Source organism: Hemibagrus wyckioides, linkage group LG05 (assembly GCF_019097595.1).
Source record: "Hemibagrus wyckioides isolate EC202008001 linkage group LG05, SWU_Hwy_1.0, whole genome shotgun sequence".
Lineage (NCBI taxonomy): Eukaryota > Metazoa > Chordata > Actinopteri > Siluriformes > Bagridae > Hemibagrus > Hemibagrus wyckioides.
The window spans coordinates 17,791,177-17,819,133 of record NC_080714.1 but is presented as its reverse complement, the minus strand read 5'-3'; the positions used below and the strand labels follow the sequence as shown (position 1 = coordinate 17,819,133).

The following is a 27,957-nucleotide window of genomic DNA, read 5'->3' as shown; positions in this document are numbered from 1 at the left end:
TTCATTGGGAAAATAACATAATCTCTACAGCTCGACTTTTAACGAATTGCGCGTGCGATGGGGTTGAAAACCTAAATACTGGACAGAACTTATAGTGTCTGATAGGCGAGCAGGAGAACACTGCAGCTTCGCTCCACTGGCTTTTTTCCAGTAGGGAAAAATCTCTGAACACACACCCATTCGGGCGATGCTCGTTTTCCAGCCTGACAGCGTGGCTCTCTGAGGCTCTGACAATGGCGAAGAAATCGGCCAACGGAGACCTCTCTCGCTCTCCGTCGCAGGAGAAGAAAAAGCCGAAGGTGGGTTTCGTGGGAGTGGATGCCAGCGGCGCGGAGACGAGTCGGGACGGCGCGCTGCTGATCGGGAGCGGAGAGAGCGCGCGCCGGAGCTCCAGCGGCAGGATGGGTCTATACAGAGCGCGAGCGGGCTTGGGCGGCGCGCGCGGGACTCACCGACGCAGCGCGGGCTACCGGAGACTGCAGAATTTTCTCTACAACGCACTGGAAAGACCGCGAGGCTGGGCGTTCGTCTACCACGCTTACGTGTGAGTAAAGCTTCATCAATTAACGTTAACGCCTAAGACACAGCATAGCGCCGTCGTGCTTCGCTCAGAATGGGGAAAAGTTTTGCAACAGCTGCACGTTTTGCCGCAGAACGCCGTTTCCCATCAGTCCCGCATCAATGTTTTGCCTTGTGTGATGCTTTACCCTGCACGTGACTGAACTGACTATCCTACACTTAAAACGTCAACATGGAACATTTAAAGCTATAGTATTTACAGTATCGATAACCTACTTGTACTGCTTTTGTTCATTTATTTATTTATTTATTTATTTATTTATTTATTTATTTAATAATTTTTTAATATATATTGGCGTTTTTCTTGTTGAACAAAGGGAAACCTGTCCTCAGAGCCAGAGACACACCTTTTATGCAGATGAGAATCTTTCTTTTTCATGCGGTGTAGGTAGAAAACCTCAAGATGCGCGTGACCGCTTACGTTCAGCACCGGTCAGCTCCCGCACGCCGCTTCAACAGCAGCGTTAAAAGAAGCGAACTGCTGCTGCTGCTGCTCACACACACACACACACACAAAGAGAGAGAGAGAGAGAGAGAGAGTCGGTGCAGTGCAGATACCTGCTGTTGGACTGCTTATTCTAAGAAACCTTACCATTACCCTGACTACTCAGCTTACTGAGCCAAGGAGTGCTGCACCTGACATGATGGCTTAGGAGTAAAACAGCCAGGGACTAGTTTAGTATGACCATATTTGTTACATGCATGCACTGTTAAACCTATAGATGTAGAAGCAAAGATGTAACCGGGATAAAACCTTTAACAACCTTCCTGAAATGTGGCATAGTTAATATGATGCAGAATGTGTGATTTGCTGTCTTTTCATTTCCCCATAAGCTGTGCTGATTCAAGTTAAACATTTCACTTTACAAGACAGCCTGTGGTACCTGTTGATTTTTGAATTTCAGTTATATGATTTACACCAATGTAAAAGATAATAATGTACTTTATCTATTATCTTTGTAATGTGTTATTAATGGGAAATATTACAATACTGTAAGCCGAAAGTTGGGGTTCTCATAGCAAGTAACAGCCATAATCATGAATGCTTTGGCTGATCACACTTGTTGTGTAAGACCAGTATGTTGCTTTTAGAGGTGTCATGAATGGGGTGTGTGAGGAAGTAGATAGGGAGCTCAGAAGGACCCTTAGGGAACAAGAATTGTCCAGGAAAATAAAAGTTCAACATTTCTTTTCTTTTCTTTTCTTTTTCTTGCTGTTTCTCATAGTAACAATCACAGTTAGAGTTCTCAATAAACAGAGCTCGGGTTCCTTTAAAGCCACAGAAGGCAGAAATAATTAAAACTCATCATGGAGTGTCCTATTAGCTCAAGCCTCCATAGTACATTAATGCCAGTCTGAAATGAGCCATCTATGTAGTGCAGAGCTGAAATGCAAGTTCTATAATATGACTGAAGCCATTTTGAATAGCTTTCTGTTTAATTGTACAATCTAGTCTTTTTCTGACATACAGGGACTTGAGCTCTCTGATGTCTGGTGGAGTGTGCTAGATTTATTATTTATAAACTCACAGTTTAGAGCCTTGGTCTCCTTTTTTTACATGAAGGAGTGAATTATGCTGACTTCATTGTCTTGCCCTTCTTAGATTTTATTTTTGTTACCTTCCTCCAGTGTTGTGAGCTCTCTGCACACAATACTGTCCTATTTAACTTTTGTGTAAGGCTGAAAAAAGAGCTGATTTAGTGCTTTCAGCTGTTTCCTTGAAATATTTGACAGAGCATTTTACATTGACTAATTTATGTGGATACAGGAATAGCTTCTAAAAAAAGTTCCCAAATGATGAAACCATTACTTCTAGTCTAGGGTGAGTAAAATGTTCTGAATCGTGCCATAATGTTGTAAGCAGCATGATACATCATTTCCTGGTTATCTTGTTTGTCAGGACAGTGCTTGATGACGAAGAGCTTCTTCAAAATGACTCTCCATGTCCAGAGTGAATTTGTACATCTCCTGCTGACTGAGTTGAATAAGTGAAATCAATTCATAAATGTGTTTTTGCTGCTGTCATACCTGATGCACAATGTCTTTAATAGTTCACTGCCAACAACAATCACAGTTAAATCAAAGAGAAAAATACAAATATATTCATTGTATTTCTGTATCTTGTATTTAGATATCTTAATTTAACATAAAATAATCTGATGCATACATATAGTGGATATAGAAAGGCTTCACTAAAATAAGCAAAAAGAAATGTTTGTCGCAAAAAGAAGAAAACAGAGTTCTTATTACCCAAAGAACACCATATCCACAGTGAAACATGGTGGTGGCAGCATCAAGCTATGAGACTGGTTCTCCTAAAATTTTAATGGGGCTCTAGCCAAGATAGAGATATCATGAATAGCTCCAAATACCGATCTATTTCTGGTTGACAACAAAGTCATTGCTTCAGAAGAATATCAATGTTTTGGAATGGCTGAGTCAGAGCCCAGATCTAATTCCTATCAAAAACATATGGAATGAAATGAACAGGGCTGGTTACAGGAAATCCCCTTGCAGTTGGATAAGAAGAGTGGAATAAATTTGGCAAATAAAGATGTGACAAGTTAGCTAAGACTCTTTCCTGACAGTTTAAGTGCAGTATTACAAGCAAAGAAGTGCTTTTTCTTCCCAAAACCTGAAATTTGTTGGCTGTTTTATCACACTGAAAATGGGTGACATATCTGACATGGCTTATCTTTGGTTTCTTTGTTCACATTACAAAAACCTGCATTTTTAACAGGGGTGTGTAGTCTTTCAATACCAACTATATATATATTTACACACATAGGCAGAAATGATTCATTTGGGATACTGTACACTTCACTGTGCATTGGTAAGGCTGGCCCAGTGAGTGTCTTGAGGATAATTTCCTGTGACCTCTGTGGCTTCTGCCCACTTCAAAAACATAAATATTGTCTAACTTTGCCTCCATCATCTTCATGGTCAGTTAGTCACAGGTCAGTGTGTGGAAGTTCTCTTCATTTTGGTCTTTCCCTTGCACACATTATCTAGGACTGGAAATATAACTGTACAACCCATTACACAGTAAATGATGTATATAATAGCATTTACTACGAAATAAGTAACAGCAGTGTTCTATAAATAAGTTAAATTATATTGTTAAAAGACAAAATACTGATTTTATTTAAAGACATGTAAATGTGTTTTAATGAATATGGAACATTCCAGAAAGAGGTTCTATATACTGGCAACATAAATCTTCTTCTCTCTGTGTGTCCTAAATCTTACCAAACCACTGGAATTCAGCTATTCTGTTTCCAAATAATACAGCACTAAATATGAATATAAGTAATGAGAAATAATTAACCTCCTTGTGTGTTAGCTTGTTGACTCCCTCTGGCAAAATTAACAACACAGAAAAGTGCATGACTCAGAGAGACTGAATAGCACCTAAAATGGCTTCTGTGAAAAAAATATGTACATAACCAGAAAGCACTAGATTTAATTTGCACTTAATTATGAATTAAATTGTATTGTATTTAAAACCTTATTAAAAACCTATGTTAAAATCATGGAAGCCATTCAAGTACTTGTTGAGTCCCTTGACTATGCACCTTTCTGTTGGTTGAGATACAGTACTTTCTAAGAATATTAGGTTCTTACATCTAATCTAGAATGCAGAATCCTATAAGTTCATCTACATGTGTGGCTCCTGTCTGTGCCTGCATTAGATTTGAAACAGTGATGCTTACAAAGGCAAAAATGGGCTAGCATAGCAGTGTAATAGACTTGAGCTTGTTGAACCACAAATACAGCTTGGCTTGACAAACTTCCCTTTAAGACAAAAGTTAGACTCCCTTTAAGACTTTTTTCTCTCTTCCTGTGGAATAAATTTTCCCTGAGTGTCTGAATGGAAAAGCTGGCAGCTGACGCACCAACACTAATCATGCACTTAAAATATTATCTTACTTATTTACATTTGTATAAACTCACTCTGATCTGCACTAGCACACTGTTTTGTTATCTCAAAGCACTTCTAGATGTCACTTTAGATCATCTTGCACCCTTTATGCATGCTTTATAGCAACCATGGATACAACATATACTGGTCTTACTCTACATGTGTGATGCCTCATATCCATGACACTAGCTATGATCTTTTTCCTTGCATCAAAATCATATGAAAAAAAAAAAGTGACACATTACTTAATTGTGTACAATAATATTTGGCTATTATTTGGAGCCATGGAGATTTTATTCTAGAATTTTCCGTAATCCGTATTTTTTTTATTTATTTTTATTAAATTCACTATTAGATTCAAGTTGACATTATTTATTAGCTGATTTTTTGGGGGAGTTATTGAGCTTCAGATTAAACCCAATTCAATTCATGTGACCCGTCAAGCAAGATAAAAACTATAATACAGTAAAAATGTAATAAATATGATAATGGTGGGTTGTGTTTTCTACCACTCTATGGCTATGTTTTGTACTCCACTAGGAGAGCCATGTCTCGAGATATAGAATATGCCAAAAGCTATAGATCTCAATGTAAAATAAAACAGTCCCCAAGGCAATATATTCATTATGTGTATACATTATATCCATATCCATTTTGTGTAATACATTTTGTTAGGATCCCTGCTGTTGTGAACAGTTGTTTCTATAATGGCACAAGGTTCATTAAAACAGGCTGAAATCTTCTACTTCATAATGTTTAATACAGTCTATTATCCTACTTTTGTTTCATATATTATATCATAGTATAGTACTATATAAAAACGAATATAAATAGCTCAACTGAGAAAAAATTTCAATAATTTTTTTGTTTTTTTTTTACAATTTTAAATTTTACTGCTGCTCAACCAATGCACAAAATATTCGTAGATTTGATAACAACTAATAATTGACATTTTTAGCAGTTTCACATTAGCAGGTTTAAAGAGCCTTTGAGCCTTCATTTCAGCCATCAAAGAGTTTTTTCTGAGAAATGAAATATCATTCCTCATGAAGTGATGGCTAAATGATTCCACTAAATGATTAGTGCATCACACACACACACACACACACACACACAGAGAGAGAGAGAGAGAGAGAGAGAGAGAGAAGATTAGGAGGTTAGCTCCATCTGAAATGTGAAGGTGAATCTCTTCATCATCAGGTTTCATCACACTGTTCACATCTTTCTTTCTCTGACCTACGATCACATGCCTGTTGCCTAATCACTATTTCTACTCTCTTTTAAATAATGTCCTAATCCCTTAAAGGTTAATTTAATTTGGTACAGCTGAAGGCTAGAATATTTCCAACTATTGGGAGGGAATGAGGCTAGTGTAATATCATCATGACACCTCTTCAATAATTTAAGAGAATTCTTCATGACACTGCTTTTATAAGAGAGGAGATTTTACAGGTCTATAAAATGATTAGTCCATTTCCACTGTCTGCTGCCTGCAGTGTTCCCTGTCTTGTGTATATCAAATGGCACTACATTAGACAGTCAAGCCACATGTTTGGGTTCGCTTCAATGTTCCAGCTTGTCTTTATAAAGACAAATACTGCAGTGAACAGATGGAGACGTCTGAGATAGCAGCCGCGCAGTGCTTTGGTCAGAAAGTACAGATTTGCACAAGCTCTAGGCTAAAGATTGTCTAATCAATATAAGATCTGGCAGAGCAGGAAACACAATAGGAGTAAAATAACATTAGGAGCTCATGAAAGTCTAGGGTTAACTGTAACATGTAGTGCACACAAACCTGTGAAACATTTTTAAGCCCTTATTGTCTATGATCTATCTCTAAACTATATTCTATCTATCTATCTATCTATCTATCTATCTATCTATCTATCTATCTATCTATCTATCTATCTATCTATCTATCTATCTATCTATATATTGCTATGTTCACTATATGCAGTTCTCTGAAATCCTGCTTGTTGCTGGTCACTGGCTTTTAAATCAGTTATTTAATCGAATTCTAATTTGCTCTTTCAGCATGCATGCATGCAAGCTCTCTCTCTCTCTCTCTCTCTCTCTATCTCTCTCTCTCTCTCTCTCTCGCTCTCACTATTTGACAAAAGAGTCTGCCTGGATTTTGCTGAGTCGTCACTGGCCTTAAACATACTGCATCCTGACATCTCACCACAGGTTGAATCAAAGCAACTTCAGCTTTATTTTAGTTTAGATTTTTCCAGATCTTGAGCTACACTGCACTTGGCTTTGGTTCAAGAGAAAAAAAGATCCAACTTGCTAAATGTAAATACAATTAAGTCCAAGCAGAGTAAGACATGTTTACACTGTTTCTCTCCAGTGGTCACCTTTTAAATGTCACACAGCCTGAAAAATATCCCAAACTTACATCATCTATCCCAGTAGCAGCGCTTACACCTAAACAGTATATATTAGACTATCTATAAGAGCTGTCAGACAACCAGCTTTTGTTAAAACTTTGCATTTGTTATAACTTGCCTTATAGATACTGTATGTCTGATGATTTTTTACTTTACTTTATATTTATTAGTTTATAAGCTGCCTTTTAAAGAAAGTGGGGGTTATATAAATTATAGACAACACAGTTTATTTATTTATTTATTTTTGAAAAAGGTTTGAACAATTTTAACGCATTAAAAATGTAACATAATTAACATTGCTAAAAGTCACTCTAAATCAATTTCCTTACACATCTTGGCCCTGAGACTGGGCTGCTGAGGATTGATCTAAAATTGACCTGAATCGAGAAAAACAGGCTTGCCTAAAATAAATACATTCAATGTGAAATCTAAATATATATATATACACATTTATTTTTTTTTCTTTCAGCTTCCTGCTGGTGTTCTCCTGCCTTGTCCTTTCGGTATTTGCTACTATTAAAGAGTTCAAAAACAGTTCAGAGAATGCCTTGTACATTCTGGTAAGTATCTTACAACAGATTTTTTTTTTCTGGTAAGTGCCATAAAGTTTTATTTTGCAGTAATGCAGAGACTTTCACATTAAATCTATTTCTGTCTTTTCACACCTATTGCTCATAATCAGCAACAGCAGCACACTGGAATAAGTGACAGACAGGACCTGTTATATAGTGTTAAGTGCTGTGAACATGACCCAGCGTGGATCCGTTGAAGTCTGTTCTGTCAGAAAGGTAGAAAGGCTGCTCTTTACCTTATCATAGCTGTGTCAGATGCAGTAGTATATTATTACCTCTTGGGACAGGATTGTGGGACCAGACCTAAATATCTCACATTCTAACAGCAAAGCTTTGACATGACTTTTACTGTAATTGCTGAATAGTTCAGTGATGACTAAAAATCAAAATCAGTACCTTTATAATGAAAACGTTAAGGTTGAGCAATGTCTCATTGAAGGCATAATAATAATAATAATAATAATAATAATAATAATAATAATAATAATAATAATAATAATAAATAAATGGAGGATAAACCTATAGGCACATAGAAAACTGTCTTTGAGATTTATTTTAGAGATATAGTTTTTTTAAGTCCATACTTCTGTCCTACTGGGTTCATGGCATGCTTCTTCCAAATATTAAACTGAATAGAAGATGAAGAAGCCTTGTCACATATACATTACAGCACAGCAAAATGACTTTCTTCACAAATCACACGTTGTTAGAAGGTCAGAGCACAGTGTCAGCCATGATATAGAGCCAGAAGAGAGAGTTTAGAACCTTGTTTAAAGACCCAGCAGTGGCAGCTTAGCAGCACTAGGTCTTGAACCACAACCTTCTGAGCAACAACATTAACCATTTGAGCCACCATTGCCCTGCATTGCTGTAACCCTTTCATTCAAACCTTAATAGTTACAGATCTGTCATCTGTGCTCCTGTGTAATCTGTACTTTCGTTGGATTACGTGCACTTAAACTTTCTACTTTTAGGTTTTAGATAGAAGGGAGGGTTAGGGGTAGGGGTGTGTTTGTTAGAGGGCATGGTGTTTTCATGATTTTTCCAGCCTGAGGGAAGACACTATTTAAAAACCTGGTGGTCCTGGTGCAGATGCTGCTGAAGGAACAATCTTTTCTCAGACAGCAGGAGGGGAAACAGACTGTGGGAGAAATTGGAGGAGTCGTTAATGATGCTCAAGGCTCAAACAATACAAAGCTGGTTCTAGATCTCCAGCAAAGGTAGAACGAGTATCCACTGTAAACAATGGTCCCTACATCATCTTTGTAAGACAAGCTTAATGATGTGTCAGCGATGGATGTGTCGGCTACAGGGAGTGAAAAGCTGAAATTAGAATCAAAACAAAGAAACAGTTTTTACATTTCTACAGATTGAGCTAAAAAAATCAGTCACAGCCTCACTTCATTCCCTTTTACAGTATTTCAGAAAATAATCAGATGCTAAAAATGAAACCATATAGTGGGATCATTTCTCATTGAAAGATCCTGCCTACCTATTTATACCAGCCACCCATATGCAAGCAAAAATGAACTATATATATATACTTGTTATTTACAAGCATCTTAATAAGCATTACTTTCTTGACCTCACATGTATGTGATAAGATCCTGCAATCTCAAGTTACAATGTATTAGTCATACTAGGCTTACCAATATTACTCATGCAATTAGATACTATTACCGACACCCAATCCAGGAAAGGACAAAAGAGCTCACTGACCAACAAACAAATATTTAAAACTCTTCCTCAAGCTGAATCTTGGATCTGTAAATAAGTGACACAGATTTATTGAAATTTCAAATTATACATTTAGAGGTTTGGGATATACTGTACTTTCTGTCTCATTTATAATTCATAGCAATAATGTAAATCCTCCCCAGCCTTTTTCTGCTATTGCTTTTATATTGCTGCCTGCCACTGATGAGCTGTGGGATTTTACTGGTAATGTGATATCTCTCCACTTCTCCTCAGGAAATTGTGACCATCGTGGTGTTTGGTGTGGAGTATATAGTGAGGCTCTGGGCTGCTGGCTGCTGCTGTCGCTACAGAGGATGGAAAGGGCGGCTGAAATTCGCTCGCAAGCCTTTCTGTGTTATAGGTGAGGCCAGTTTTTCTTTTCTGAGAACATGAGACATCTTCACTTCGTTTCTGCCCCCAGCCCCCAGCCCCCCACCTCCACATCCTTTCTCTTTTCACTTTGCTCTTTACTCCTGAGACAGGAAAATGGGCCTTGCTTGCATTTTCAGGGACATAAAAGTGAGAAGCTGTTTGGCATGCTCTGAACTCAGACACTAGAAATGCCAGTACTCTATTAAACACAGCAAAATAATAAATGGCTATTTACTTGCTCTCGCCATTCGAGCTGCCACATTTACTTACACAGAGAAACTGCAGTGGCTGTCAAACTAGTCTCAATAACAGACTTGTTTCCTGTTCATCACTCCTAATGAATGGAGCACACTGGGAAATGTTGTTCACAGGTATACCTTGTACACATCAACAAGAAGTGGTTGTGCCATAGCTGCAAGAATTTTAATAACAGAGGGAAAACATTTACCGTAAGAGAAGGGATGTGTCCTGAAGGTCAAAGAATCGATGAAGTAATGGCTGTGTTGGGCATGAAAAGTGACTAAAACCTCTCCTGTGCAGATATCATGGTGCTGTTTGCCTCCGTGTCTGTGCTGGCTGCTGGCTCTCAGGGCAATGTGTTTGCCACCTCGGCCATACGCAGTCTCCGGTTCCTGCAGATCCTCAGGATGCTGCGAATGGACCGTCGAGCAGGAACATGGAAACTACTGGGATCTGTGGTCTATGCGCATAGCAAGGTGTGTGCCTGCATGTGTGTGTATATGAGTGATAGGAAGAGAACTGTTCACAGACATCACAAAGTTTGCTTATTGCCTGTAGGGAACTAAAAAAAAAGAGAAGATAAATCACTGTGAGTGGATTGTAAATAAAGTTTTTTTTTTAATGAGGAAGAGTTTCTCTGTTACTCTAGTAGCTCTATTCTAAAGCCTGTGTCATGTTTCTGAGAAGTCAAAAATGCTGCATTAAAATGTACTTTTAAGAAACACAATATTATTGCAAACCATATTAAAAAAGTTACTGAATTATTATGACTGGAGAATGTGATATTGGCACATGCCTAGAGTTTAATGCCATAATGAGCTTTATTGTAAATGTTATAAACATCTAAACAGATCTAAGATAAGATAAGATAAGATGGTAGTAATGTGTGCTGCCTGTTTTTATTTCTCATAGGAGCTCATCACTGCATGGTATATAGGCTTCCTCTGTCTCATCCTAGCCTCTTTTCTGGTGTACTCAGTAGAGAAGGATAATAATTCATCGATGTTTGAGACCTACGCTGATGCTCTCTGGTGGGGCCTGGTGAGTATCATAACCACTAACATCAGCCCAGGCCTTCGTGAATTCATGCACTCTAGCACTAGAGCACTGCTGTTGACTAATGAGATTGTAGAGTCTCATGTGGCATGAGGATAGCTTAGGAAATCTATCCCATTACTGTCTGAATTGACTAGAAATGCTATTGACCACTAATGTGAAAATGGGGATCAGGCTTACTGATGAGGAGAAAGTGATCAGATTCACACAAAGTGTTATGTCTGAATTCACGATGATTATAAATACAGTATATTACAATATATCATTTCTAAAAATAAAAAAATGAATACAAATAATTCCAGATTTTTCTGAACTGTAAGCAAAGCAAAACAATACCATATAAGGATCATGCGGAATAAATCACTGTACCAACACATTTAACAACCAAATTATTTCAGTTCTGTACAAGAATTTCCTGGTTTAAAAGGTTTATAGATAATGAGCTCTTGAGCAAAAAATAATTGATTTAGTAAGCCTTTTGATAATGATAAATGAAACCATAGACTAAAAGCAATTCAGTGCACAGTGTCTGAAATTATATTTACATTTCTGGCATGTTGCAGACGCTCTTATCCAGAGCGACATACAAAAGTGCTTTGAAATCTTTATCAATGAATACATCACCACTGGATCAATAGGTCACTGACTTAGGATACCATCTAAAAACTGTGTTGGGAGTTTTTTTAATTTTTTTAAATTTTTTATAACATCCAACATAACACATAAAATAAGCAGGGAGCTTTTTGAGAAACGCAGGATCCCTGCTGCAAGCTGCTGAATCATGTGGTACCATTTGAAACATATCTTTATCCTCAGATCACTTTGACCACGATTGGTTATGGGGACAAGTATCCTGTCACATGGAATGGACGGCTGATTGCCGCAACCTTCAGCTTGATTGGTGTGGCTTTCTTTGCTCTTCCAGCAGTAAGTTAACTACTATGCCAAATTTCAAATCAGAGGCTCAGATCTTTGAGACAGATGTTCTTACGGTCCCTCTTGCAAATGTCTTTGAATCATTTCCTTTAGTCAGTTCTTTAAATAATCCCCATCCTCCACACACACTCTCTCAGGGGATTCTAGGCTCAGGCTTTGCTCTGAAGGTTCAGGAGCAGCACAGACAGAAGCATTTTGAGAAACGCCGGAACCCTGCTGCAAGCTTGATTCAGGTAAATCTCATCTCGCACACCACAGGCAGGACACAGCTGCAGACCTGAACTGAATATTTGGAAGCTTTCAGGGATTTTAATTTCTAGCCTGTGCAGGGACCCTGATCTTGTGCAGTTGCAAGAATAGAATTAAATTATGTTCATGCTGAGGTTTTGGAATGATATTTTTCACCATTCAACAATATAGTTCATGAAAGAAATCACAAAATTATACCAATAATGAAATGTATGGAAATGTGGACTCTTAGCCTCATTAGCATTTAAATTATTCTCTAAAATTACAATGTTATACATTTATCTCATTCATACAGCATTATATATGCCTAGATGCTTCATGGTACATTGCCTGGCATAAATATTCATCTCTCTTGGATTTTATACATATATACATTTTATACATATATACATTTTATACATATATATATATATGTATGTATGTATGTATATGTATGTGTATATATATATATATATATATATATATATATATATATATATATATCTCATAGTGTTACAACCTGGAACTCAATGTTTTCCTTCAGCTTTGCACCTCTGGATTCTGATATTTTTGCCCATTTTTCTTGGTTAGGTTGCTGGGGAATAAAACAGCAATTTTACATCTTGCCACAGATTGTCAATCAGCTTGAGGTCTGGGATTTGACTAGGCCATTCCAGCACAGTCAAGTTCTCTATTTTGAACCACTACAGTGCAGCTTTGGCAGTATGCTTAAAGGCATTGGCTCAAAGGTGAACCTTTGTTGCAGTCTTAAGGCTCCTGCAGACTATAGCATGATTTCTAGGACTGCCTTTTATATGGCTCAATCTATCGTAGTGTTTTCACCACCATGCTTCACTGCGGGGATGATGTTCCCAGGCTGCAAACAATCCAAACAATCTCTAACAATCTCTGTTCATGCGCAAAAACTTGTATTTATATTGAGATCACATGACATATAATTCCATTGTAGTCCATTTTAGTTCCAGGTTCTAACACATAAAAATGTGATTTTTTTTCAAAATGGTGTGCCTATCTTATAATCTTTTTAGCATTTTTAATTGGCAAAATTAAATGTATGCTTCATCATCAGGCTGCCTGGAGATTCTATGCAACAAACCTCTCTCGAACAGACCTGCTGTCAACTTGGGATTTTTACGAGCAGACAGTATCTGTTCCAATGTACAGGTATTGGCAATGCATTTTAGCTGTTATTTCAGTGTCAGTGATTGCATCACATTGTCATCATTTTTGGTATTTTGCATTTACTCTATGTCATACTTTTGTTCTGATCAAATCTATAAATACAGTGTCTCCAGGGTGCCACAAAAACGTATAATAATCCATTAAAGCCCTTCAAGCTTTAAGAAAAAATAAGTGCAATCTTCATTAATGCCTACAGCAGCTTTTATTTTACTGTGCTAGGATGCTTTCACTGAGCCAGCATTGAAAACATTCTCTTCTTTCTCTGCCAGAAACACATTGGCCAATTCTACCTTTAAGATATTAAATGAGTCATTGCTTCCATTTACATGTTGTTTATTGTAGCTTAATATGATGGAAAATAAACCATTAATCATTAATTTTTGCAGAAATGTAATTAATGAAACTACAGTATACTTGTTTGGCAATATACCATGATAAGATAATGTTATGCCATCATACATTATATGGCCTAAAGTATGTGCACACCTGAATATCACACACTTTCCTAAACTGTTACCACAAATTAGGAAACCTAAAATAGACTAAGACCTCTTTGTATACTGTAATAATAGTCTCCCTGCAGTTGAATTAATAATCAATGCCCCTGTTCACAAAGCAAGCTCATGAATGAGGACAAGTTTAGCTGACTTCAAGCAAGCTAAACATGTTTGGGTTGGATGCCAACTGCATGCCAGGCCTCCTCGCTTGATATCTGTGACCATCTTTAATAATGTGCCTGAATGAGTACAAATCTCCACAGCCATCTTTATCTAGAAAAAAAGCCTTCCAAGAAGAACAAAGGTTATAATAACAGTAAAGCAAGAACTAAATCTGAAATGGGATGCTTAAAAACACATATAGGTGTGATGATTAGGTGTCCACAATCTTTTGGCCATATAGTGTATTACAAAAACATTTTTCCAGGCACAGTGAACTTTGTAGTTTTACATACCAAATACACTTGTATTGTTGATGCAGTGGTACACAGCTTCATTTCTTTCCAAAGTTGTGATCGGATGCTGTGATATTTACTCGTATGATTGTATGTTACCATTAATATTTTCATACCATTACACCATTTCCCTGAGGTGTAGCTGCTGTAGTAGATTTGATTTTTTAAGAATACTTCTGCTAAACTCTTGTTACAATCTGATAGATATAGAGAACAAAAAATCAAGAAACCAATTTGGCAGACAAAGCAAAAGGCTAGGCAGTAATCATGAGGCATGTTAAAGATCTGGCAGATGGCAAATAGAAGTAAAGTAGACAATACTAAATCAGTAAATGAGAAGTTGGCAAAAGGGCATGCAGTTGGCAAACAGGTATAAACTCAGGATAAGATAAACTTACAAGAGATGGGTCAAGAACATGTCCTTGGTTGACAGCAATACAAGAGTCTCATAGAAATATCTGCCCACAAATTCCTTACTCTCTCAACTTTACTTTTAACTTAGGATGATAACCAGAGATCAATATAACAGATATTCATAGTTTCTCCATAAATGGTAGAATGGCCCTGAAATGCTGTAGGCAAGTGCCTTGCATGTGCCTTGTGAAGGAAGCAAATCTATAAAAAAAAAACAGTATAGAGATTTTGACACCTGAGCATTACGAAATATTTATAGGGACCTGAGGTTGTATTGGAAGCTGTCTTCCATTTGTCACCCCCTCTGTTCTAAACTAAGTTTTAGGCAGTAAGGCTGTAGCTGTTTTGAGTTTTTCCAGAGCTGAAGGCAACAGACACAGCGAGTAACTATATTATACTGCTGTTTTGGTTTAGCCAACAGTAATCAATGCAGGAGTGCTGACCTCTTCCCTGTTTCTTTACAAATAAGAAGCCTGCAGATGCCAGGGCTGAGGTAGCCTTTCTGCAGAGCATCAGAGTCTTATTCCTCCATGGTTTTGTTTTCTATGGCAGGTGGATATTTGATAAAGATGGCATGGTGCTTGAGGGCAGGTTGATGGCACAGTCATAGAGTCTGTGTAGAGACAAAGTGCATTCTCTGGATTTACTAAACACCTGCTTGATTTCAGTTTAGTTTCGCTTCATACCTAGAACTAAGCTTCATACTGTCACAGGTGGTCTCAGGGCTCTCTACAGACATAGTGGCTACAGTGATTGTCAGGCAGTTATAACAGCGAGAAGGCTTCAATTTCTTATTGAAAAAGCATAATTTTGGGAGCAGACTGATTAAATGGAGCATTTGAAGATTTAACACATCTTGCTAAGTCTACAAATTTAACCAGTGTCATAACATTAATAATCAGGTGTGTAGAAAAAGCCTGCACTCACATCCGGCACTTTCTGAAACACAATGCCACATAATAAAATCATTAAACAATGTCCTTCCAGGGAAGAAGGTTTGAAAGGCTGGATGGAGATTGTAGCACTCCTTTTGTGGCTGAAGCTAGCAACCTCTCAAACACTAATTATAGCCAGAAATAGTGTTATAGGCCACTCCTTAAAATATTAAGCAGCATGAGGCAGGATATAATGTTCTACAGGGAAGTTGTATTTTGTACCAGGCCTCGAGTGAAAATCCTGGAATCTTTGTATCAGATTTTTATAGTGATGGATGAACATATACAAGGCACATTACTCCAAACTTGAAGACCACACATTAATTACATTGCAACATTTTAACAGCCATTTCAGTGTATGTAAGACCCCCTTGTCAGTACAATTCCAGTTTATGGGTCTTGCCACATTCAGGGAGATTTGTATGATTGAAAATACCTACCTGGGAAAATTGCCAAGATGGCCACCAAGTGGACATATTTTACAGTATGGACTTAAATGACATACAGTACAAGCCAAGAGTCTGGAGACACTGGATTGACTACATGTCTGTCATTGTCGTAAAGGCAATTTTATGCTCAGTGGACTTTCCTTCATATTTCCTAGTAACAGAAGTACATTTTAATGTTAATTTTCAAAGTTAACGTTAATTTTAACATGTTAAATTTTTAAACAGTTATAGTATTGTTGCAAATCCTGGCAGATGTAATGAAGAAGAAATTATTTTTTGTTTTTATTGTTAGAAATAGCAGATACCAAAGTGTCTTGTGTTTATGGTTTATTATTTCTGACTATGTAGCCTATTACTACAGATAAATAATGCTAGTCTTTTCAGATTTTTTGTTAAGTCTGGGGTTATTACCTTCACACCCCAACCCCCAAAAGAGTTAAATAAATTATTTACATTCACTCAGTCAATAAAGTTTAGAGGTAGCTCTGTCTCCTGGGTCCAGGCCTCATTTCTAGATTTTTTTAACGTGTGTTAGAGTCAAGTTCAGTCATGTTCTGCACAAAATCTCATGAAAGTTTGTCAGGGAAAGTCTTTTGCTTCAGTATGATCATATGTCATAATCTACAGAGCAATCCTTTTCTCACCATGTCTATAATCATTTCAGAACATTATTTGAAAGCCATACCTAAAGCAAGACATGTGCATATTGGCTGGCCTAGACTTAACGATTTGTGCAACAACTGATTTAAGGCACTCTTCTTCTGTTTCACTTCATTTTTGTTTTCAATTTTTGTTATGCAAAGAAGCAGAAGAAACACAAGTTGCTTTTGAATTTTGTATCTGCTATTTCTGGCAATTAAACAAGAACAATGTCAAGAACTCCTGTCAGAATTTTGTAACAATAACCAAATAACTATTCCTGTTTTATTTTTGTATATTTCTGTTACAAGTACTTCTGGTACATTAGTTGAATGTCCAGAGCTTTGGTAAAGGATTATGGTTGAATAACAATTTTAAATATTTTAAAAAATTTTAAATATTTAAAATAATGACCATTTACAAATTTATTATGACATAACATTATATAATTATATAATTAAGAAGGTTTTCACTCAGATCCAGTGAGTATCTCAGTCTGTTTGAGTTGGAAATTGAGTTAAAGCCTATAGAGAATATGCCAAGGGTATATAAAGCTTCACCAGGAATTAATTTATAAAATTTGAAAATATAAGACTTTTCCTTGGTTCCTGCGTAATATCTTCATTGTTATTTAAACTTAATAAAAAATAGATAAATAAAAAACATGAGATTTATATTCAGTTTGCATATAACATATATACATATAAAAAGATGTTATAGCTATGTTTCCTTAATAAGTGTGCATTGTGTGAACCTGTTTCCTCAGACTGATCCCTCCTTTCAATCAGCTGGACCTCTTGCGCAGTCTGAAGGGCAAGTCTGGATTCAGGTTGGAGTAACACTTCTCTTTTAATATTAAATAACTTGCTTCAAACTGTAATGCGAACAGTAATCAGTGTACAAGAGACATAAAAATCCATTCTATACTTAGTGATTTTTTGTTGGTATTTTGGTTTGGTTTTGGTTTAGCCACAATTCCTTAATCAATCAGGACTTTCATTATTGCTAACTGCCTCACAACTCCCTCTCTATTGTCCTTTATTTGTTAAACCACAGGAAGGACTCACAGCCTGAAGCTTCCCCCAGGTTGGTTAAATAACTAAAGTTTGTATGGGTTTTTGAATGTCAATTCCCAAAAAAACACTCATTACAAAGATTATTCATATCACAGATTTTTTGGGAGGTCCATGCACCAGCATTATTCTGCGAAGGAATGCAAAGTCCATGCATTTCTCTCTGGATATCTGTTATACAAAACATTTATAGATTCAATTAAGTAGCACTTTATATTACAGTACTGCTTCATGTATTTACAAGGTAAAGATTCTGGTACAACACTTTTAACACCTTATATCAATACCTACCAATAAGTTAACAATGGTTGCAAAGATTAATTGCATTACAAAACTTTTACTAGAACTGTACACTTTTGACAAGTGAGTACCCTGTAAAATACTGTACTGTAATATTAAGTGCAGCTCATATTTCAACGTTTCATTGTCTTCTCAATAAATTATCTCTTAATTATAGCCTCCACCATTTTGACTATTCCTTGTACAATCTCTTGTGTCTCTCACCACCCACTGAACCACACTTGCAGTAGTGAGATTTCACACAAAGACACCCTCTGTGGGTGTTGCCCGAGAACCAATAGGTACCGTAGCACACAGATACTAACATCTGCACGTCCAGATTTCTCTCCAGCACTTGGATCTGTGTCTTTTCCCTGTCTATAATTTCTCATTTTTGACCCTATTTCCAAATATGTTCTTTCAATTTATTCTTTGTAAGGTAAATATGTCAAGTGCCACTTTTTTTGGAGATATATACAGTAGTTCAGTGCATTTCAATGCCCAGTGTGTCCTATTTCACCAATTGTTTTCTTGTCAGTTATATTCTGGTCTGATATGTAAACTGTCATCACTATGCAGAGCAGACTTTTAGCTTTGAGTGAAGACAGAATGGGAGAGAGGGAATCTTAGAAGGATGGACAGATAGACGGATAGAAAGAGAGAGAAATTGCAAGAGAGATGCTTGTGGCACAGCCTGACCATTTCGAGAGACCTTTCAACAGCTTGAAAGTTGCCCAATGGGGTTTTGTGAATTATTTGTAGGTCTAGGTCCGAGTAAAATGTAAATCACTCAAGCATTAACCAGTTTGGAAATTGCCTACAATCCCACCTTTAGACAAAACCTCTATTGGGAATCTCTTTCTCTTTTGTATAAAATGCTCAGAGCTGTGGAAAATACAGATAGCGACTGTGTCATTAGACCATGCAGCCGACTATTTTGCCTTTACAGCAAGCTTTATTATAAGCTAGTAATCTGTTGCATAATGGCAAGATGCAGCTTGCAATGAATGACACAGTTGTATCTGTATTTATCATGTCTAAATGACATTTGGAATTGAATCATTTGGCAGCTGCTGCCCACAACAAACCAAAAAACAACAATATTTCATCTTACAAATCAACAAAACTATAAAATTGAACCCATTTCTGTGTTATTATCTTTGGCATTGCAGGCTCTGCACAAAGCTTAATTCACTGTTTGTCTTAGTTTCTGAAATGACTTCGATCAAATTTGAGCGCTAATTTAAGGCAAGCTTGACAATCTTGCACCTGATCAATTGTGTTAGATTCATATTTTTGACCTTTTTTGTTTTCTTTTACATAATGCCTATTATTTCTCAAGAGACCTAACATACAATGTTTGTGCAATCTAATATGAAGACAGTAAAGCACACACGTTCAGCATGCTCTGCATACAAACACTTTCAGCATGCTAGAATGTGCATGGTTTCTTTTGTCAATGCATTATACATGGCTGTGGCAGCATGAGGGGACTGTAGACTGCATGGCGTAAATGTTGAGAAACATCATTACAATTTCTTTTTCCTTCTTTTTGTGTGAGAGTTATTTTCATGGTGAAAGAACATGAATTAGGATGGAAGCAGTTATGCAATGTGAACTGAAAATGATTTAGATCCACTGAAATTACACTACCAGTCAAAAGTTTGGACATACCTTCTAATTCAATGTTTTTTGTTTAGTGACTTATTTTCTACATTCTAGAACAATACTGGAGATTTCAAAACTATGAAATAACACACATGGACTTAAGTAATCCATATGTAATGACAACAAAAAACAGTCAGTTGTTATTTTAAGACACGAAGGTCAGGTGTTCTGGAATAGTTCTTGCAAGAACAGTATTGTCAAGTGCATTTGCAAAACCCATCAAGCACCATGAAGAAACTGGCTCACATGAAGACCATCCCAGTAAAGCAAGACCAAAATTTACCTCTGCTGCAGAGGAGAAGTTCATTTAGAGTTACCAGCCTCAGAAATCACCAATTAACAGCACCTCAGATTAGAGCCGTTATGAAGGCTTTACAGAGCATCAGTAGCAGACATCTCGATATCAACTGTTCAAACGAGATTATTGTGTATTTCGGCCGCCTTCAGCATTGTTTTACAATGTAGAAAGAAATAAACATCAGGAAAGACCATGGGATTAGAAGATGTGTACAAACTTTTGACTGGTAGTGTATGTCTTAATATAAATGGTTTTATTGTTATTTAAAGAATGTGATTCTGGTATTATATTAATATATCAAGTAATGTGAATCTTGACACTGAGTCAATGAAAAAATACTTACATTCTGACCTCATACAACTTTTAGTTCATGCATATTACAGATATGCACATTTTTTTTGGCTTCTTTCGTGTCCAAAATGACAGGTTTTGACACTCAGCTATAGTTAAACTACAACTAAATGTCCCTCTAAAATGAATGAAGTAAAATTGAAATAGAAGCCTCTTTTAAATATTTTAATATACTCTAGCGTATATTCATCATGAATTATATTTCCAGCATACAGAAGGTTAGACACTCTATTTAATTCACAGGAGTATGTGCCAGTTCTTCAGCAGTGTTATCATGTCTATTGTCAATACATAACGATTTGATTGATTATTTCTTTGCTTCTGTTTCACTCGTATACCCCAAAAAATGCTTCCCACACAGCCGTAAACCAAGCATAAAAGACAAAGCATTCACCAGTCCCTCTAAGAGTGCAGGGGGAAAGGAGACCAAATCACCTGGAGCAGATGAGGGAGCAGGAGAAAGTCCAAGCAAAGTGCCAAAGAGCTGGAGCTTCACTGAGCGAAACCGCTCCAGACATTCCTTTAAGACGAAAGAGGGTCGGACCTCAGAAGGTCAGAACTGTTTTTCTTTTTAAATATATATTATATATTTAATATGTAAATATATATTAAATATATATTATATATATATATATATCCATACAGGCACACACACACACACACACACACTCCTTGCATTTAACTTGTGATCTTTAATATGGGTACTATGTGTTTAATAAGAACAGATTGTATTGACTGGCACAGAAACAGCTGTCACAGCTTTTTCTCAGATGTATCACTCGTTCACGTTCAGCACATGGTGTCAGATACACTGTAGTCTACTAATTAGCACTGGTTATATAAAAACAGTTAAGGCCTAATTATTTCTAGAACACAAATTTTCATTGACTGTACTGGTCCATAGGTTAGGCCCAAGAATTTGAATAGCTCTCCTCCACTAGCTAGATTCTTTGCATCTTCATGCCATGCTGTGATCAGCTTTAAAAAAAAAAAAAGATATTTTATATTTCATTTCTTCCTGCTTACAGTCTACACTCTCATCGCTTCCTTTCTCATTTCTCTTCACTGAAAAAAGTGCTGATTGAGATGCAGGATGAAGACATCGGAATGAAGAGTTCTCCAGGTTAGGCTGTGATCCAGAAATATGATCCAGAAAGCATCAAGATGACATTGCAGTTTGCTGTAAAAAAAATATATATATATTTTTTATTTATTTATATGTAATAACTGCAACTGCTTTATTAGCCAATTACTGCCTCAAACATAAATGTTTTGGGGAGTTAATATACTTCTACATTAGTAGATGAAAATGATTTGTTTTGAAAATATGGCCCAAAATGTTCACTTTCAGCATCAAAGCCATGACATCATTTAATCATGATGTGTTCATTCATAAAGAGCAATAATTAGTCACATAATGTCTGCAACTTGTGATTGACATGTGGTTCTTTAAACCATTTTCATCTGAAACGTTTAACCATTTCTTTCCCATTTCTCTCTCTCTCCACATTTTGGCAGCAATTGAGGGGTTGATCAGTAAGACAAATCATGTTTTTTAGGGTTGTGCTTTAACTGTAAGCCACAATAACACAAGCTCAGCTAGGAGCAGCTGAAGAAGGAAAAGACTGCATGTCTAAAAATGGCTTTTTAATTACTGAGTTGCAGCTTGCATTAACAAGATTTGCTTTGCATGCAACACCCTCTGTCATAAACTCTGCTGAGTCCTGCGTCTCACCAACAGAGGTTTCTAAACGCCAATCCTGGTAGTGAAACAATATCAGAAATGCCTGAAAATGCATATCTCCAGAGTTATTAATCATCAGATACTTCAATGGTTATGTCTCTTTTTTGGGTATTACAAGACACAATAATACATTTTGCAATTAATGTGTTTTTATGACTGAATGTGTTGCAAACAAATTGTCTTTTTGCTCTTTTTTCCCCCCCAAATTCTTTGCATTTACCTGCATGAGGATCTCTCTGTGCTTTTGGAGGAAACAAATTGAATTGTTTACAATATTCAGTGACTTCATCAAAGACTCACTGACTATTATGTCATTTGAATTGGATGTATAATTTATATGACTCATACCATATGATTCATATGACTCATATTAATATCTTAATTCATATGACATAAAAATCTTCCCGTTACATTTTGTACCATCTTAACATGCCAGCCGGTAGTAGAGTAGAACACGCTAGAGTCCAAATGTGTCTTGCTGTGAGTCTTTTTATGTGCATAGTGTGGTTTAATATTCAGTGTGTCAGGTAAGTGTTTTGTGCATGGTTAGTAATGCAATTTAATCTTAGGATGAGAACAATGAAGCATGTCTAAATTTTCTCTTAAGAAAAGATAATTATGCAATATACGGATCTATCAAGTAATAATGTGACTATATTCTTGAGCCTTTGTGTTTTTTAAGATCAAGATTATTACCTAATGCTAGAATGTTCTAACTGAAACAGCACTCTTAAGGAAAGCCTGATAGTTACATTTAGTTTTTAAAAGAATTTTTGGATTTGTGTGTTATAGAAGCGAGTCTTCCTGAGGACTTTAATGATGATAGAAATTATGAATTTCTGCAAGATCTGTCTCCTGCACTGAAAGCCACCATAAGGGGAATCTGGTAGGAGATGGACACATGACCTGTCTTATAATTATTAAAAAAGATAAGTTAAGAGAGCACTATATGCAAAAAAAACCAAAAACAAACATTAATTTAAATGTTTTGTACATTAAAGAGAGACCTTGACAGCTAAAAAGTAATAAATATCAGTTTCCTATCAGTTAATATCAGACTATACAATGTGATATAATGTATAATATTTACATACATCAGGAAATTCTGAAATATTATGAAAACTGAAATTCTGATCTATTCTCCTTGTCTTTTAATCTTAATCCCTAATGCCTCTTCATTGAATGGCAAAAACATGGGCTTTGCCATTCCAATGCTAATAGAGTCTAAATATTATTAATTATGTCACATCTAATGATGGCACTTCTGTTGATATTGCTGTTTTAACTGAGAAGATGTGCTTGTCTTGCTCTCAGTATCATGCGTTTCCTGGTGTCTAAGAGGAGGTTTAAAGAGAGCTTGAGGCCGTATGATGTAATGGATGTGATTGAGCAGTATTCAGCAGGCCATCTGGACATGCTGTCTCGCATCAAGAACCTGCAGTCCAGGCAAGACCAATGTCCAAACAACAGCTGCATTTACTTTCACATAACAAGTTGTTTTCATAATTCCAGAATTCTTGTGGACATGCTTTCTCTGTACACAATAATTTGCATTTTAAATGATCTATTGCCTCTTCTGAAATCAGGCACAGCGCCCTCTGGTGGTTACAAAATGTCACATCTTTTATACATGTTATATGTTTACATCAATTTTATACACTCCTGATGCTAAACTAAACGTCGTGGTTTAAAGCTGTCATACCCATGACACCTTCACTCATCTTTGAGTGCCCATGCACCCTGAAAAAGTATTTTATGCAAGAATGGATCAAAGTTTCACTTCCCTAGTTTTTTTTCTCTCACATTCCAAAATTCTGTTGTGAGTCAAGACCCATATTTCTCTCTCAAATAAGATTCATACATATGTTGTGAAATCAAATCATCTTTCCACACATATAAAATATATTCCAACAGCAAATAACCATTGCCTGTACGTCATGTCAAATGTGGCATGGAATATATTCTCACTTATTTGTCCTTGGTTCTCTGTGGAGCACTGTGATTGCTATCCATGTGTTGCTTCATGATGCTTTGCCCCATTTCTTCTCTATGTACTTTGGCAGGATAGATTTGATTGTGGGCCCCCCACCCCCTTCGACCCCTCGCCATAAGAAGTACGTAATCAAAAGGCACAAACGGTTTGCAGTTTGCCATTATTGAACAGCATTGCAATGCCATGGTTTTAATCTTAATGCTTTCTGCTCAAGTTAATTGTAGTACAATATTGTAGTAGTATTTTTGGTCATGACTGTTGTCTTTAAATGCCTGTAAATACGCAAAATACACACACACACAAAAAAAACGCTGCTGTTAAAGCTACAAAAACATGTAAATGCTGTCCAATAATTCTGTGTTCACATGAGTGAGCATATACTCTAATTAGTGGGGGACTAATACATTTATGCATGCCATTCTTGCATTTGAAAAGGAAAATCAACCCAACCATTAACAATAGAATCAGTGAAGCATGAAGCATCATAAGGCATGGTACCAGGTAATATATTTTGAACATTCTTCATTTGTTCTCTTTTCTAAAACTTTTTTCTAGTGATTATGTCAAAGGTGTTGCAATTTCATAGCTGGAATTAAGTATAATTAATACATCACCACTCATCTGGGTGGATCTCTCTGCATTGCAATATTGTTTTCCATGTGACCTTGTCAACTTTGACAGAGTGATCACTTGCAGCAAGAGCACAGGGGATGCACTTGCTTTTCCCTCACTGAGATAACTAGCCAGCTTGAGAACTAGATAACTACAGGTCTTGCTAACAGAAGTGATTGTATGTTTTGAGAAACTTTACTTATGATATAGGTTACAATAATAATACAACTGTCTCACAATAGAACCCAGTAATAAAAAATTGAGAGTTGACAACATGCAGTCATCCAGCATATAGTCTAGCAGCTAACCAGAGTTGGCAGGTTTCAGCACACTTTCCAGCCCAGCTATATCCACCACACAAACCACACATGACCTAAAACTAGTTGAAAAAATTTACACGAGATGCATTTTCCTTTGTGTGAGAAACCAGGTTACTGTGTGTGTGCACATGCATTTCTGATGTAGAGCATTATACACTCCATAATCCCCCCTTCCTTCTCCCAGTCATTACAATATAATGCCTTTGTTAAATGGAAATGTTTTAATATTAATGTATTAATGCATTGGTCTCGGCTTGTGTAAAATCCATCCCGAGAATCTCATTTTGAGACAAGCTTTGCACTTTTTTAAATTATAATTAATCAAATAAGAACCACATGCACCTCAAATCAAAGATGCTATCTTTAAAATGTAGTCGGTTATGCTTTAATGATGCTTACATTTATATTTCGATTCATGCATCAAGAAAATAGTCTACATACACTAGGCAGAAGAGATGTGAAGCATCTGATGATGTGAAGCATGATATAATGTATAGAAAAACAAACTAATTTTTAAGCAGAAACCTAAAACCTTAAACAAGATATTTACAGGATATAATGTATGTTGTTTTGCATCCCCCTCTTGCAGGTGTGCACTCTTAAAGCCTAATGACAAATTGAAAGCAGGAATTAATTTGTTCTTAACTCTGTGTAACTACTAGAACAATCATTTGTTAGTAATTAGCATAATATTGTACATAAATTTGTTTATTCAATAACTAAGACCAGACATGGAAAATTATAGATAATTAAATCAGGTCAAGAATAAACCCACATAGATAAACCATGTGCTTTGCTCATTAATACAAACTGACTGATATAAAGCTTCAGAGGAAAATTTTAGAGGTTAAATCTTATGAGGTTAATGGCAGCTTTTGTGAAATATGCGTATCAGTAAACTGACCAATGTTTTTAACAATTTTGTCAGGATCATACTTGGGCATGGCAGCCACAGATACAGATGGTGCTCCACAAGTGGGTTAAAATCTCGATACCTTTCGGGCAGGTTCAGATCCTAAAATTTATAGCTGGCTCTACAAACAAACCTCCAATAAGGTGATAATATAAACCCCTCCCACCCATCCGAAGGGAAATGGCAAAGGGAAATTGATGAGGGCACAAGGAAACAGTATTGGAATACAGAATCATGGTTTAATACTTTCTCCAATCTTGCTCTTGCAGAGACTGTGGCGCTAACCCTTTTAATCAGATGCTGTATGTGACATAGAGAGCATGATAATGATGAACACTGTAGCACTGTTTTGCATGTTTCATTTTCCAAAAAAAAAAAATAAAAAAAAATAGAAAGAAAGAAAGAAAGAAAGAAAATGAAAGAAAAAGGCAAAGTCATCCAGGGACCATGATGTCCTTCCATATAACCAACAATTTTTCACTGCATGATCCAGTGCATATTCTTAAACATTTGCATCCCTTTTTTTATTTTTAATACAAAGGACAGTTCACTGTTGCTTATGTGCCTTTTTTTGAACATTAAATATTTGTGAGGAAGATACACTGTATATTAGCTCTAGATAGAAGAGATTGTTTCATGAATTGTCAGGGTGGACCAGATAGTGGGAAAGGGAGTATCATCAGGGGATAAGGAGAAACCCAAGAGTGATACGGCTCAGGAAAATGACCCCAGCATGATGGGCCGATTTTTCAGGATGGAGAAACAGGTAAGTTAATTTTTTTAAAAACTCAAAGTTATTAATTGGTGTGATATTAGTGATAGCGCAAAGGGGACCAGTTTCCAAATGTGAATGAAGTAAAAAGCTGAGAATAACTTTTGACCATTCAGGTGGGTGCGATGGACCGCAAACTTGACTTCTTGGTGAATGTGTACACCACACGCATGGGTATTCCACGCTCTGAAACTGAGGCGTTGCTGGGCTTTAAGATGGCTGATCCAGCACCACCTTACCATAGCCCAGAAGAGAAGTGTGAGAAGGTGGAGGATGAAAAGGAAGAAAAGAATAGCCCAGAGCCCAGCCCGACTGGGACGCCTGCCAACAGCATGTGCCGCCCATCCACATCCTGGCATCAGCAGAACGAACAGCCACTCAATGTACCTCTTTGGAATAACAGCCGTGGGGCATCACCAGGCACTGATGACCCATCACTTTACCGCATTCCACCTCCACCAACACATGAGAGTGGAGAGGGTGGACGCCAAAGGCGACAGAGACGTACACGGCCTAACACAGGCGTTGACAGCGACACATCCCTCTCCATTCCTTCAGTGGACCATGAGGAGTTAGACCGCTCATTCAGTGGCTTCAGCATCTCACAAGCCAAGGAGGAGGAGTTCCTTCCTCCAGTGAATCTTGGACTGTTTGGAGGAGGAAGAGGAATGCCCTTCTGCACTCGTATCAGACCCTACTTGGCTGAAGGGGAATCAGACACAGACTCAGATCTTTACACACCTGGTGCTCCTTCACCTCTATCGTTTACAGGGGAGGTGGCATTCGGAGACAGGGGCTGGCCAGGTCTGAAGTAGAAGAAAATGCTTAAAGGAGCCTTCAAATTGCAACAAGAGCCTTGATTGGATAATAACAAGAAAAACATAATCAAAGAACCCAGTGTGGACATTAATGCATGAGGACTAAAATAACACAGTTAGAAACTAATGAACATGATCCACTCAATGAACACTTGTTATTTGGTATAATGATAAAATTACATTGGCACGAGAGTAGCTTTAACAAAAAAAATATAACCTACTTTGTGGCCTCCTAAATCAAGACATTCGTCTTGTTTGCACACTGAAAAAACTTTAAAAAAAGTTTTCATGTAAGCAGGTTTTGGCATGAGTTATTCATCTCATGGGTCATTTGTTTGTACTAATGTAGTTATGTATAGTTATGATACCAATGCTTATTACCAAGGCAATATTAGAAGCACTTTACTTATTGATTGTATATACATCATAATAATTATTGACAATATGCCTGCTTTTGCTATTATTTTATTTTTCCTTTTATTTTTTTTATAC

General features: G+C 36.8%; 1 protein-coding gene across 9 annotated transcripts; it reads left to right on the top strand.

Moving 5' to 3' along the window:
• On the top strand, positions 1–27,929 carry kcnq2a (potassium voltage-gated channel, KQT-like subfamily, member 2a). 9 transcript variants are annotated; one of them, XM_058390299.1, is made up of 19 exons: positions 1–544; positions 7,361–7,451; positions 9,435–9,561; positions 10,113–10,288; positions 10,725–10,853; positions 11,685–11,795; positions 11,942–12,037; positions 13,123–13,217; positions 17,391–17,453; positions 17,681–17,710; positions 18,225–18,278; positions 20,655–20,845; positions 21,369–21,416; positions 21,812–21,829; positions 22,830–22,923; positions 23,352–23,483; positions 24,101–24,151; positions 26,524–26,641; positions 26,764–27,929. In XM_058390299.1, the coding sequence occupies exons 1-19, from the start codon at positions 234–236 to the stop codon at positions 27,460–27,462; spliced, it is 2,634 nt and encodes an 877-aa protein (XP_058246282.1). In that variant the 5' UTR covers positions 1–233; the 3' UTR covers positions 27,463–27,929. The 9 variants fall into 9 exon arrangements, with proteins under 9 accessions (XP_058246282.1, XP_058246284.1, XP_058246283.1 ...); XM_058390301.1 differs by lacking the exon at positions 18,225–18,278; XM_058390300.1 differs by lacking the exon at positions 24,101–24,151.
• Positions 27,930–27,957: the final 28 nt, after the last annotated feature.

What these genes read in the sequence shown, in the direction of transcription:
- kcnq2a (XM_058390299.1), top strand. Translation starts at nt 234, where the DNA reads ATGGCGAAGAAATCGGCCAACGGAGACCTCTCTCGCTCTCCGTCGCAG. An exon ending in CAAGCCTTTCTGTGTTATAG is followed by an intron (nt 9,562 to 10,112) that starts GTGAGGCCAGTT and finishes TCTCCTGTGCAG; the next exon opens with ATATCATGGTGCTGTTTGCC. An exon ending in TGTTGCCCGAGAACCAATAG is followed by an intron (nt 18,279 to 20,654) that starts GTACCGTAGCAC and finishes CTTCCCACACAG; the next exon opens with CCGTAAACCAAGCATAAAAG.